This window comes from Camelina sativa, chromosome 6, assembly GCF_030686135.1.
Source record: "Camelina sativa cultivar CO46 ecotype springtype chromosome 6, ASM3068613v1".
Classification (NCBI taxonomy): Eukaryota; Viridiplantae; Streptophyta; class Magnoliopsida; order Brassicales; family Brassicaceae; genus Camelina; species Camelina sativa.
The window spans coordinates 7,099,748-7,113,053 of NC_141885.1; the positions used below are offsets into that span (position 1 = coordinate 7,099,748).

At 33.5% G+C, this 13,306-nt stretch overlaps 2 protein-coding genes across 2 annotated transcripts; one reads left to right on the forward strand and one right to left on the reverse strand.

Moving 5' to 3' along the window:
* Positions 1 to 268: 268 nt before the first annotated feature.
* On the reverse strand, positions 269 to 1,162 carry LOC104698772 (glutathione S-transferase T3-like). Its single transcript, XM_010414169.2, has one exon. The coding sequence runs from the start codon at positions 1,160 to 1,162 to the stop codon at positions 269 to 271; it is 894 nt and encodes a 297-aa protein (XP_010412471.2).
* Positions 1,163 to 4,149: 2,987 nt separating this feature from the next.
* Positions 4,150 to 6,289, forward strand: LOC104790596 (uncharacterized). Its single transcript, XM_010516371.2, has 3 exons — positions 4,150 to 4,436; positions 5,140 to 5,269; positions 5,557 to 6,289. The coding sequence occupies exons 1-3, from the start codon at positions 4,259 to 4,261 to the stop codon at positions 6,074 to 6,076; spliced, it is 828 nt and encodes a 275-aa protein (XP_010514673.1). The 5' UTR covers positions 4,150 to 4,258; the 3' UTR covers positions 6,077 to 6,289.
* Positions 6,290 to 13,306: the final 7,017 nt, after the last annotated feature.

Below are 13,306 nucleotides of genomic sequence, written 5' to 3' on the forward strand. Positions count from 1 at the left end.
AGACAACAAAAGATAGGCCCATGAATGACACTAAAAAACATCCCTCATTCACGGGTTACAACTCGCTTCCATCCTAGTCATTTGCTTCAACACACAACACTAAATATCTGCAAGCCAACATGTTTCCCTTCACGAGACTCCTTACTATGTTGTCCCAAAACCTGAAACAAAAGATAAACAAGAGTTAAACATGAGATAAACAAACAAGAGACAAAATAATGAGGAGATAAACTAAGAATTAAACAAACAAGAGATATAATATGGAAACCTAAATGTTTGTCAACATTTGATCAACCAATTTGTCTCTAAGTAGGGCTTCAGTGGGTGTTAGTTCAGTCTTGTTAAGGAGGCTGTCTAGCAGTCTCATTTTGCTGTTCCTCTCTTTAGCCGCTTGTTCTTGATCCTTCATTGCTATTATCTTATCCAACTTAACCACATACCCATCCTCCACATCAATACTAACAGCCGGTTTCTTCCCTTTTTTCTTAGCAACTTTAACCCTCGGAGGTCTCATCTCGGATCCATCCTTGCACTCTCCGGGTGAGTATGCTCCTGCTCCATCTGAAGCGAGTTTAGTCCGCTTATGGTTACACTCCTCTGTGATCCATTTCTGATCATGCTTCAATTCCCTCCAGCAATGTCCTAGCATAAATGGCTTGTCCATGTCGTTCTTAAAAAACTCATACGCCAATCTCAATACATCATCTTTTGATTCTCCACTCTTTCTCCTTGAACTCGCTTGTGCATAACACCCCACAAACTTATTGACTAGACGGTTTATCTTGTTCCACCTAGCCTTACATTGTGAATGCCCTCTTGCTATTGAAACAGATGAGCCATCGTTTTCTTTGTAGTAGTCAGCAACCCTCTTCCAGAAACTTTGAAGCTGCTGCTCATTACTTACAACTGGATCCTTGCTTGTGTTCAACCAAGCGCTAATTAGGTTGATATCCTCCTCTGCACTCCACCGCTTTCTAATTCCTCTTCCTTCGTCTTTTTCATTCTCATCAACCGTTAACTCGATACAGTCTTCAGACTCTTGTGCCGGGCTAAAGTGAAGTGGCTGAGAAGAGAAGGTAGAGTTAAAATGGACAGGCTGAGAAGAGGATGTATTTGTAAGAATCGGATTATCTGAACCGATAGAATCGTTTTGAGAATTCATAAGATCAACAAAACATGTTTGTTGTGGAATGCGATTAACATTTCGGATGTTAGTGAAAACAGATGTAAAACGAAAAGGTTTTGTAGAGAAGAAATTAATTGTTTATGTTATTGCTTAACATTGAGGGTTAATAATGAGCTCAATGTTAGCTGGTTAGGTTTTACTTTTAAGTTTACATTGAAGTTTACTTTTAAAAACAAGTGGGTTTAGGTTTTCAACTTTAAGTTTTTACCTACACTACAACAACCACACATTTATCACATTAAAACAACCTACAAACCCTATAACATCAAACAATAAGTTTGATGTTGAAGCATTCATCAATGACTGATTCGACAAGTACCTAATATAACTCCAATTTAATGACAGACTCGACTCTTACCTAATCTAACTCCAATTAAATTACAAACTCACACTCAAACACTTGATGAGATAAGACAAGAACACTCTCGGAAAATTTAAACTCAATAATTTAAACTAAACACAAAGCAAACATAACACTCAAACACTTGATCAAACTCAAACTCAAACTCACACTCAAACACTTGATCAAATAAGACAACAACAAACGGTTCATGACTTATGAAAGCTATAAGACCATACCTTTTCACACAATAATTTATACAAAACACAAAGCAAAAATAACACTCAACCTCATCTCAAATCTAATAATTCATCCCAACACACAACCGCAAACAATATCTATCAACAACATGTGAAAGGTAGAGTACGATACCTTTTAAAATAAGAGAATCCATGTCGTTCTCACCACTTCATGATTATCACTCCAAAATCAAATCCATTTCACCTCGCACAAAACATGACATTGATATCAATAGTAATCACACAATTACTTATACAAACAAAACACAAAAAACATTCTACTCTTAATAACAATAAGAGACTAATCTAAAAAAAAAAATACAATAAATCGATTACAACCATAAACCCTCCAAACAAATCTCCAAATCAACACGCCATCAAACTAATCTAATAATCAACTGAACATCAAACTAATCTCATAATCAGTTTAATATCAGAATATTAAACATATTTCGAGAACGATCCGAAACTCTAACATCAGAATAATCCCATCAATAAATCAGAACTGAGAACACGAACCTTCGTATCTCACGGTTACACCACCGTCGTTTGTCTGCCGTCGTCATTTGGGTGAAGATAACATCAAAATAATCTCCGCCATCGATTGTCGTGAGAACCGAACCGTCATATCTCACGGTTACACAGATCTGGAAGCCATCGCCTCCGGCTGACCAACAAACAACCATTTTGCGCCGGAAAATTCAATGGATTCAACGTGAATCCATTGATTTCTTCGATTTCTCAAGAAATCGCATGTTTTATCACCGAAGCAAGGGAGAGAGAAGAGAGAGAAACAATCGGCAAGAAAGGGAAAAAGAAATGAGAAAAAAAAAAATTCTTATTTATATTTCTGAACCCACCTATCAGGAGATGCCACATATCATTCTCTTAGGGTTGCTCACAATGCTTCCGACAGAACCGATTCTAAGCCTCATGGACTCATATATGGGTTTTTATTAATATTTTTTGAAAATATACTTTTTTAATGTGTTTTTTAACTGTTTTCTAGTTGTTCATTTTCAAAAATAGCTTTCATTTTAATATGAAAAATTTAGAAATATATTTAAAGTTTAGAATTACTCGATCCAACTACATTTAAAAGTTTACAAAATATATTATAAGGTTTTAATTTACAATATATTTTTAGGGTTTTACAAGAAATTCATAAGGTATAGTATTCTAAGGCATTTTATACATATTTGGATGAATCTCAAATTTTCAAAATATTTTTGATAATTTTTATGAAATAGTTACTTTTGAAATTACTCAGTATAGATAAAGAGCATTTTTAAATTTCTAGGATATATTTTTTTTTGTCAATCATTGGACCATAATAGACCGGCGTATTAGCCAAATCCCCTGCATTCCGTATCTTAAACCAGAAAAAAAAAATTATAACAACAAAAACTTCTAATTGTTATATATTAACATGGTAACTAAACAATATATATTTTTAAATTCCATGAACTAGGCAAGTTGCATCTTCGACTACGAAGGTAAGGTACTTTTTTTATAAATTATTTTAGTACAGTTTTCAAATTTTATCTTCAAAATAATAGTTAACTGGTTAAAAGTTAAAACTAAAAAAAGAAGTAGATCGTTTTATCTTGGTTGAATCGGTTTAACCAATTCAAGAAAACCCTAACATTGCCATAAATGCTGATACGTATAACCGAAAGGCCACATGCACACAAGGTGAGTCATCGATACTTTTATTGAATGGAAAGCATTTTCTTATTTTTCTATTAGGCCCATTATTTCGAGCATAATTATATTTTTATATTTATAAACTAATCACGAATTACTCTTAAAGCATGCCTCTTTCTCATTATTTTATTACACAGATGTTGAGATTCTACTGGCTCATAAGTTCTTTTCAATAAAATAAAGACAACCCACTAGTAAACTAAAACTATATTTTTTTAATTTTTTCTCCCAAGAACTGAATCCAGAACAAAGTTATGCCTCTGATGATGTCTATAAGAAACTTTTGAAGTGTCCAAAGACAAAACATTGTTGTTCAAGAATATATGTTTAGTGATGACGAATATATTTATTGTACGGATCTATGTATGGATTTAGTAATGGGGTACTTGTAAATTCTTAATTGGGTAAGAAAATAATGAGCTGGTTCTCATTATGGCGTCGACACTTGTTCGAACATTAGTGGCTTCTCAAGATTGTTTCCGTGATTGAGGAACTTAAGTAAAAATTTTATAATATGTGAGGCTAATGATAATGCATATGCTACATGGTTAATCTAGAGTCTTTAGCTAAAGTAAATGAAATATAATATATAGAATCAAACACCTTAAAAAAGTAAGAAGTGTCTGTTGTCAAGCATATAGATTAATAGACACACATAGTATTTATACACACACACATGTTCAAACATAGAAACATAGAAGAGCAGATTAATCACAGTCTCTCACACAGCCAAAACTTGTAGTATTGGTTTGTGTGTGATAAGAGTTTTGTGAGAATTGAACAGGTATGCTTGATTGGGGAGTTCAAGGCCATCATCAAAAGCATGATCATGATCCTTATCAACAACAACAGCAACAACAAGGATGTAGAAAGGGACCATGGACACTTGAAGAAGACAAACTTCTTGCAGAGTATGTTACTACGCATGGTGAAGGAAGATGGAGCACTGTTGCTAAGTGTGCAGGTAACTATTTTGATTCAATCATAGCTTTTATATGTACATATCTGTTACGTATCGAATCTTCATAGTTGCTAGATCATAATATCGTACACATATTACTAAGGCAATCTATACTGAATGTCTGAATCATCAACAGATAGCCATCCCTCTTCCTAATTGAGTTTTTCTATTTCTTTTGTTATTTAATATATCAATATTGTAAGTTAGATTCAATTTATAATCATAATATAAAATTAATTAACACATGCTTTTATGACGATTAATAAAGATAAGTATGAGATCATATACTGTATAAGGGGTAGTTGACCCGATTAAGCTCTTGATTATATATTTCACTCTTGATTCTTTCATATTTTTTTTTTAAAAAAGAAATCTATAAGACACTTTTCACAAAAAGAAAGAGGAAAATGTCATGGTGGAGAGCTTTCTAGGGTTATTTTTTTCGAAAATGAAAAGATGATCTTATGATTCCCTGTGTTAACGTTTCTGGAGTTGACTTTGATCAGTTTGAGAACATTTTACGTAGATTAGACCTTTTTCTTTATTCCAGCATTTTGGTCGAGAAAATGTTAAAATAGGAAAGATTCACACCATATTATATAGATAAAGATCATCAAGTTCCATTAATTGTTACATATTCATGTTATACGTCAAACCCATTTACTGTATATATATTGCCCATTTTTTTCATGGAACTGAAAAATAGGGTTGAATAGAAGTGGTAAGAGCTGTAGACTAAGGTGGGTGAACTACTTGAGGCCAGGACTTAAGAGAGGACAAATCACTCCTCAAGAAGAAGGAATCATCCTTGAACTTCATTCCCTTTGGGGTAACAAGTAAGCTCCTCTTATTTATTTATTTATTTATTTCTGAACAACATGCAAGTCTACATACTAGATTGATATTCTATAATAAAAAAGCTTTTCTATAATCATAAAGAATCACAATTACCCCAAAGTTTTTACTAAAATATCATAGTCCCCTACTATTGCTCATGAGTTCATGATTTTTTTTAAGGTTTATCATCATACGTTTGCATTAGTACACGTACGTTTAGTTTTTTTTATACGTATTCAATATACTTCATGGGAATTTACATATCGCTTTCACAAAATATATATAGGTGGTCTACAATCGCAAGATATTTACCAGGACGAACAGATAATGAGATTAAAAACTATTGGAGAACACATTACAAGAAAAAGGAAACATCATCTTCGAAGCAAGAAAAAGTTAAAAGATCTCAATCCCGGAAACAAGAAGTAGAACTGAAACCACAACCACAAGCACAACCTCAAAGTCACCCCTTTCAGCTAGTGTCCCGAGACCACATGAATCTCGAGAACGAGCAAAACGTAGCTTCCTCTTTGTATTACCCGACTAGTGTCTTCAATGACCAATTCTCTATGCCACAAAGTGTTGCAACAACCTCATCCGACCACTCTATGATCGATGAAAGTCACCTGTGGGGCAACTTGTGGAATCTAAACGACGATGATCTGCATGGTTTTGGTGATGGCTCAGGACAGAGGATACCTGCAGATTTATCTGAGAAGTTTCCCGATGGTGGAATCGAGGCCCTGTCGTGTGGATCAGGGGATTGTAGTTATAATGGCTTTTACATGGGTGGTTATATTTTTTAATTAGTATGATCGAAGATATCAAGAAATTGTGTCTTGGTATGGTTAATAGAAATATTAAAAGACCTCATTGTGTATTTTCTACCTTTAGTAGTGATATCTCTTACTAAATAGATCAGAGTGAGACTAATAAAATGGTTTGGAATGTATGTCTCGAAAATTATACCATTGTTTGTATAAGTTTATGGAATAAATAGTCTTAACAATTTCTTTCCATTTATTGATTCCATAAACCGTAAAAGTTTGTAGTCATCATGCATTTGAGTATTTCAGTAAAACCTTGACTCCATCACACATTTTATTCTTATAAAAACATATTTGGGTTATATTTCTCAATAGTTATATTGGTTAAATATGAGGGGAAGATAAAGTGATAGATATTCCTTTATATATATATATATATATATATATATATATATATATATATATATATATAATTCTTTTGCTGTGAAACCAATGATTGTTTTCGGCGTATTGAAGTTGTTAAAGATTTTACTTGAAGTAAAACATCGTAAATTCATATCAAAAATTTACAACACTTTTTTTTAAAGTTACAATAATTATAATTCAATAATTCACATTTTATGGAAAATTTGTAGCTTATTCATGATAATTTTTCAGTGGCTTTACAATATTTATTTCAGAATAATATAGGAAGGTTATGATGCAGTCAGTCTATCCTCACCTCTTTTACGTTCGCCTAAGTAATTCCACCTTTTTCTCGTTTGTTTCCAAGTGTTGTGGCCTCAACATTAGGGATAAATTAAAACTGATTAATAGATAGAGTGGTTGGATGCAGACCGGTTTAAAAATGTGATAATGAGCAAGACACGGGTAGCTGAACACACAACTCCTGGTTTTGTGTTTGAAGCTCGGGCAAGGTATGAGTTTCCTTAAGTGAAAATTCAAGTTTGTAAATATATTTGACCCATCTGGTAAAGTTGTTTAGACTATATTACTTACGCATGTGGTAGGTAAAAAAATTAATCTTTGCTCCACAAAATGATTGAGAGAGACCAATAATTGTTCCATATATAGAGCCTCCTATCTTGTGATATGCTAAATCTCACACTCTAATCGGTGTGGTCCTTACGTCATATCAAATTTGAGATTAATTTATCGGCTCGCAGAGGAATAAGAAACGGTAATAGATGAAAAACACTTGAGCACCTAGTACATGTATAGGCCTAGAGCAGGTCATGGGTACAAGCCAGCCAAGCTAATGCTTGCAGCCAGATAATCTATATAAATTATTTTTTCGGTCTAGTGGTAGTATTTTTGATGGGCAGATCCTGGGTTCGAATTCCCAACTATCACTCTCTAGTCTCTACATTTATTTTCTCCCCCGTTTTTTACTTACAATTTTTTTTAGTTAAAATTGTCTTTTTCTATGATAAGCCTCATAAAATGTAGGGCTGGCTCTATTAATATACTGATGGACTTGAATCTTACCTGAACCCAAACGCATAGCCTGATACATATGTTAGTTAACAAGAGGATGGATCCGATTTTAAAAAAGAAATATTTAACTTGAGACAGCATAATAGCAATTTTTCTTTTGTTATTCCCATACTCAGACTATATTTTCTGACCATTCTCCGGGCATAGTCTTTGACCAATTTTGGTTCTTTTTTTACTACTTCTAGAATCTAGTCTTCTCTTAACATGAACACATTATGGATCAGTTCTTTTCGACCATATTGCAAACAAATCTTTATTTTCACATGTTTTCCGGTCTTTCCTTATCCTAACCATGACAGTTAACCATGAATTTTCTCCTTTTTTTACTCTCTTTTTTGACTAAACTTGTTTTTCGTATATCGTCGGTAGACAACCCGTCCTATTTTCGGACTAGATGACTTATTTGCTTTCACAAAACCCGTTATATTTTGAACTCACTTACAAAAAATCTCATAAACATGTACATCAGCCTCTATATTTTAGTGGAGGCCCAACAAGTATGTGTTAGGGCAGTAGAATATTAATTCGTAAATGATATTGTGTTGCGGAAGTAAAGGGTTCGAATCTTTTATATATGTTGGCTTTTATCTGTTTATAAGTGGGCCTCAAAAGAAATTCAGTTTTAGGCAAAGATCAGCTTTAGGCAATTGCACATTGTAATCTGTCAATAACAATCACCAATAATATTACAATGCCTTAACTTGTGGCACAAACGCTATTACAACCATCGTGGAGTACTTGTAGTGATGGGAAAATCAGAATTTGGCAGCGCATAAAGGATCCATGTGCATGCACGAGAGAGTATTGGCTGTTGAAAGCTTATCTTTGTTGATGTTTTCTTAGGAAGTATCGTAAAGTGACTAAAATTCCAAGATGTGATAACAAGAAAAAAAAATTAGCCAAAACACAAGAATTATGATAAAGTTGCTCACTAGCTTTAATGACTCCATAACAGCGTATCAACCAACTGATGTGATCTTGGCTATATTTCATTCGCGTCTCCGTTCATGATCATGACACCTTTAAAAGTATATATTCTAGAATATCCATCCATTAACTAATTGAGACTCAAGCTCTCCAATGTTGTTACTTATTTTGTCGCTTTGAACCATGCTACTTCTCTTAACCCTTTCATCTTTGCATCTCCGTTAACCTTCACAACACGCTTCTCCTCTGGTTTTCTGGTTCCAACATCATCGTTGGTTGAAATCACCTCATCTTTTGCTTGCGACAGCTACGTCCATGAGTAAAAGATTACTCTTTGCTTATTTATCCTCTAATAAGAAATATGAAATTAATAATGCAATAATCGATCTGATGGATATCCTTCTTATCTCGAGGACTTCAAAGCAGATTCTTTAGATTCGCATTTTACTAATACCTAAGCATGTTATTGGGGGAGAAGAGGAGCAATGAGTCACCATACGGAATTCCATTGCAAGTATATGAACCATATCTCACTGGGACTCCGTGCAGTGCATAACACCTTCCTACCACACATGTATGTACTTCCCCTCTCAAACAGTGGCCAACCAGCTCGATTAGGCTTTAGGCTTTGGGAAAAATTTAACACATGGGCTTAGGCCTAATGGCATAATAGGATTTGTTTGCATTAAGTTATTCGTTTTCAGTTTAATGATTACTTTTCACTTTGACGATTTCTTAATATTTTTAAAGAAACGATGGTTGTTTTCTTATACTTTTAATTTACTATTGAGGCCATTATTTAGATCTTAAACACCATCAAAATTCATATTCTCTTGGAAGTATAATGATTCTTCTATTATGTTTTTCGTGAAAAGACTAAGCCAAGGTAATGAAAACTTTCATAGATTTTTTAACAGTAGATGCAAACAAAACAATTTTGTCGAAGTTTTCTGCCTTTATTTTGTCGCAATAGGAACTTTCACAGACATGGATGATACATAATGCATCTCATTTATTATTAGCGAATATAAGAAACTACTTTCTAAGCGAGATCAGCACATTTTATTATTTTAACGTGTGTTAGGAGGATAAATACGGTCTCTTGATAGATTCTTCCAAAACTTCCCAACTAGATTTTACATTTTACTAGATGTGCCAATACTATAAAATATTAAAATTTGGCAATTGATAAGTACACTTATGTACTCATTACAAAAAAGTAACATAAGAAAACATGTTCGTTAAAAGCAAAATTAGAACATAAGTGAGTGTACCGCTGAATGCATGGACTGGGAAAAATCATGGGTTTCAAAACTGTAATTCTAATTAAAATATTATTGGAAAGAATCAATAAGAAAAATATTTAGGATTATTTTGAACTCTTTCATACCCAAAGTTCTTATTTGATATCTAGAGAGGTTGGTGCATATATTGTAAATTTGCCAATGGTTTCGATAATTTATTATTGGTATCGTTCAGTACCCCATTTATATATAATAACCAAAAGAAGGTTGAATTCATAATTATTTTGATGGATGCACAAAAGGAAAAAAAAAAGTTGAAAAAGGTTGATGGTGCAAATTGGAGCATGCAAGAATGGTGTCCAATTATATGCAAAGCATCTTCCCTAATCGTCAACTATCTATTTTCAATTTGGTATAAGAATCTTTCATCTTTTAATTATTTATTAATATTATACTGTTTTCTAGAATAAGGTATGTTCATATTTTAAAGAGGTTTTGCTTCTTTTAACCTTTTTATTATCCAATAAGCTTAATACGATAGTTTAAGCTAACGAGTTTTCAATACATAGTTTAAGGATAAATTAATTCATCTATTTGTTGTCTATGGGGATCCTCTTTGGAAAAATCGGAAGATGTTTGTCACCGGTTAACTCGTATTGGTTACTTCGATCCACTCCTTGGTTTCTAATAGGGGAGTTTAATGAGCTCACCAGGAACCATAAGAAAAGAGATGGAGTTTTACGGCATACCACAACCTTTATCCTTTCAATCAAATGATTAAGTATTGTGGATGATTCTATTGTAAAATTAGATCATGAATTCTAAACTCTGTTATAAAATAAATCAATACTCATTGCAAATATAATATAAGTTTAAAACTAAAAAATTTAAATTTGTTTGTAAAATTCAAGTTGAAAACCAGCTTTGAAAACAAGTTTAGTTTGTTCACAAAATTGCAAAATCAATCTCTTTGTAAAAAGCAATTTTGTTCATCAAAGGTTTTTGTAAGGAAAATCAATTATTATTTTCCTAGGTTATTAATTCTAGGTGATCAATCAAGACAACCAAAGATGAAGAACACAGAAGAATATGAATGCCAAGAAATCAACAGATCTAATAAACCATAAAAATTCTAACGAGAATCCCTAAACCTAACAAAAAAGTTACTCAAAAATTATTGTAAAGACACAAATCAAAATATGAATAAATTGCATAAGAAAATAGAATAGAGAAGTAAGGGAGTTTGAAATATCTCTCAACAGGGTTGAGTTCTGACTTTTCTCCAAAAGCTCTCTAGATATCTCTCTGAAAAATTTGCAGAAAATAAAGCTTAAGGGTTTCTAAAACCTAAAATCCTATTTATATATCTCTAAACACGCGAGGGACTTAATATTGTAATTAGGGAAAATTTTGGGGCAGCTTTGCAAAACTTCAGAACTCGAGAAACTCGGACTTGTCTTGATGTGAATACTGCATCGATCGATGCATCTCTGCGAAATTGTATTCAAACTTCACAGCTTAGCCTCAATGCTCAAATGTGATACAAATCCTCCTATTTTGCTTCATTATGCTACATTTGTGCCAATAAGTACCTAATCCTATAAATACTCAAAAAAACCTAAAAAGCAAATCAAAAGACTGAAAAAACACTTATATCATGGGTAAAATCGTAAAAACCTTGATTTATCAACTCCCCCAGACTTAGTTTTTGCTTTCCCTCAAGCAAAATATCAGCTACACTTGTGAAAGACGTTTGAAAACGAGGAACTCACTCAACATCTGGTAACTGTTCATCGCACTCTTCATCGCCTTGAACTTCAAAACATACTTCTTATACTATGTCAATGAGCCGCATCAACATTCCTTACTCAAACCCCACAATCCTTTGGAATCTCTGATCTTATATCATTTAATCTTGTTACATAAATTTAAACAAATAAAGACGAGTTCTTACCATGGGAATATCGATCAGTGGCATATGGTCTATCTTCTTGCCAAAAAATTCTTCATACATCTCTTTTCCTCTCCCTTTCTCATTTCCAAAGGGCTGATTTTTGCCTAATTTTTAGGATATCATTTTATTTATTTTATTAACCCCTTGCTCTTTTTATTTTATTTTATTAAACAGGTTCCCATGAGATTCAAAGTATGCAAAAAAAAAGTGTGCATGAGTTTATGCGACATCCCTCGGCTCATATATATCTTTTTCTGATCTTTTTCTACTCTTTTTATCTTCTTTTTTTAGAGTATTGAGGGGAAGAAAGAGGGGAGACATACTTTGTGAAGAAGTGCAATGTATTATATGGCTCGAAAAAGAAGTCTAGTCCATTGTATTCAAACTCCCAAGATAAGAGATTAAGTCGAATTAAAATCTTGATAAAAGTTGAGATAATGCTAGTTTAATCAGATATTCATTGTATAAGGGCTTTCAGGATTGTTGACACAACTTGTAGATTTTCAAAACATCAGTTATGAGATCAAGCTTAATCAAGACTCATTAGAGTGTTAGCCAAAGAAAATATCTCGTTAGTTAGAGATCATAATTCCAAATGAGAAATTTTAAAAATTTGACTCAAAAATACGGTTTTAACTTACACAACTGACACTCAGAAACAAAATGTAGTCAGTTAGTAACTATTCAAATCATGTGGTGTATACAATCAGATCATGTGGTGTATACAATCAGTGCGGTATAGGGTTCTTATAAATGGTCAGCCCCAAGGTGTATACAATCCCGCATTTTGGATTATTCGGATTATGTGGTGCATACAATCAGTGCGGTACAAGGTTCTTTATAAATGGTCAGCCCCAAGGTTTGATAGTCCCTATGACACCCCAGTTTTATAAACTTGCGGAGAGGTTTAAAAGAATTGGTTTGACCACCTATGTCACCAAAGTGCACTTATCTTTTCGATTAAGGGTCCTGAGAAAACTCCAGAGTTAATCGTGCTTCAGCTGGAGTAATCTCAGGATGGATGACATTCCGGGAAGTGGTTGTCGGAACTGTGCGAGTGAGGAAAAAACACATGGAAAGATCATGTGGTGATTTGTAGGGACGATAAAAAGTATTTAAAAACCTCCCGGACGTAGCAAACATGCCGTCGAATTTGGATGGGCTCACGGGCCTAGTGAGAGGACGTGAAGCCCATTAAGAAAAATGGGCCCATGCACTGGGATTGGACATGGAGTCCACTGAGAGGTGGCGGTCCGGGCACTACAGATGTATCCCAGTTCATGGAGTCCATTGAGAGGTGGCGGTCAGGGCACTACATATGTAGTGTTTGTTACCGACTGTTAAAATTGGTGAAGTTTATGTCTTCCCCTGCTGAGTTGCCAGCCTACTCTCCCTACTTAGAAGAGATCCAAAACAATAAGAGGAGTTTTATTGATTTTTCTTTACTTTTAAATTCTCGTCAAGGTAATATATATGTCGCAAACCGCTTCTGAGTTTATTTGTAAATGATGTTCCTTCGCATTGGTTGTTCTAAGCTAATCAATTAAAGATGTTGAAGAAAATATACATATAGTTTATTTATTTTCTCCGATAAATAGCTAGGTTTTTATATTAGTAAACATATAAGTTTCTTGTAATCAAATTTAA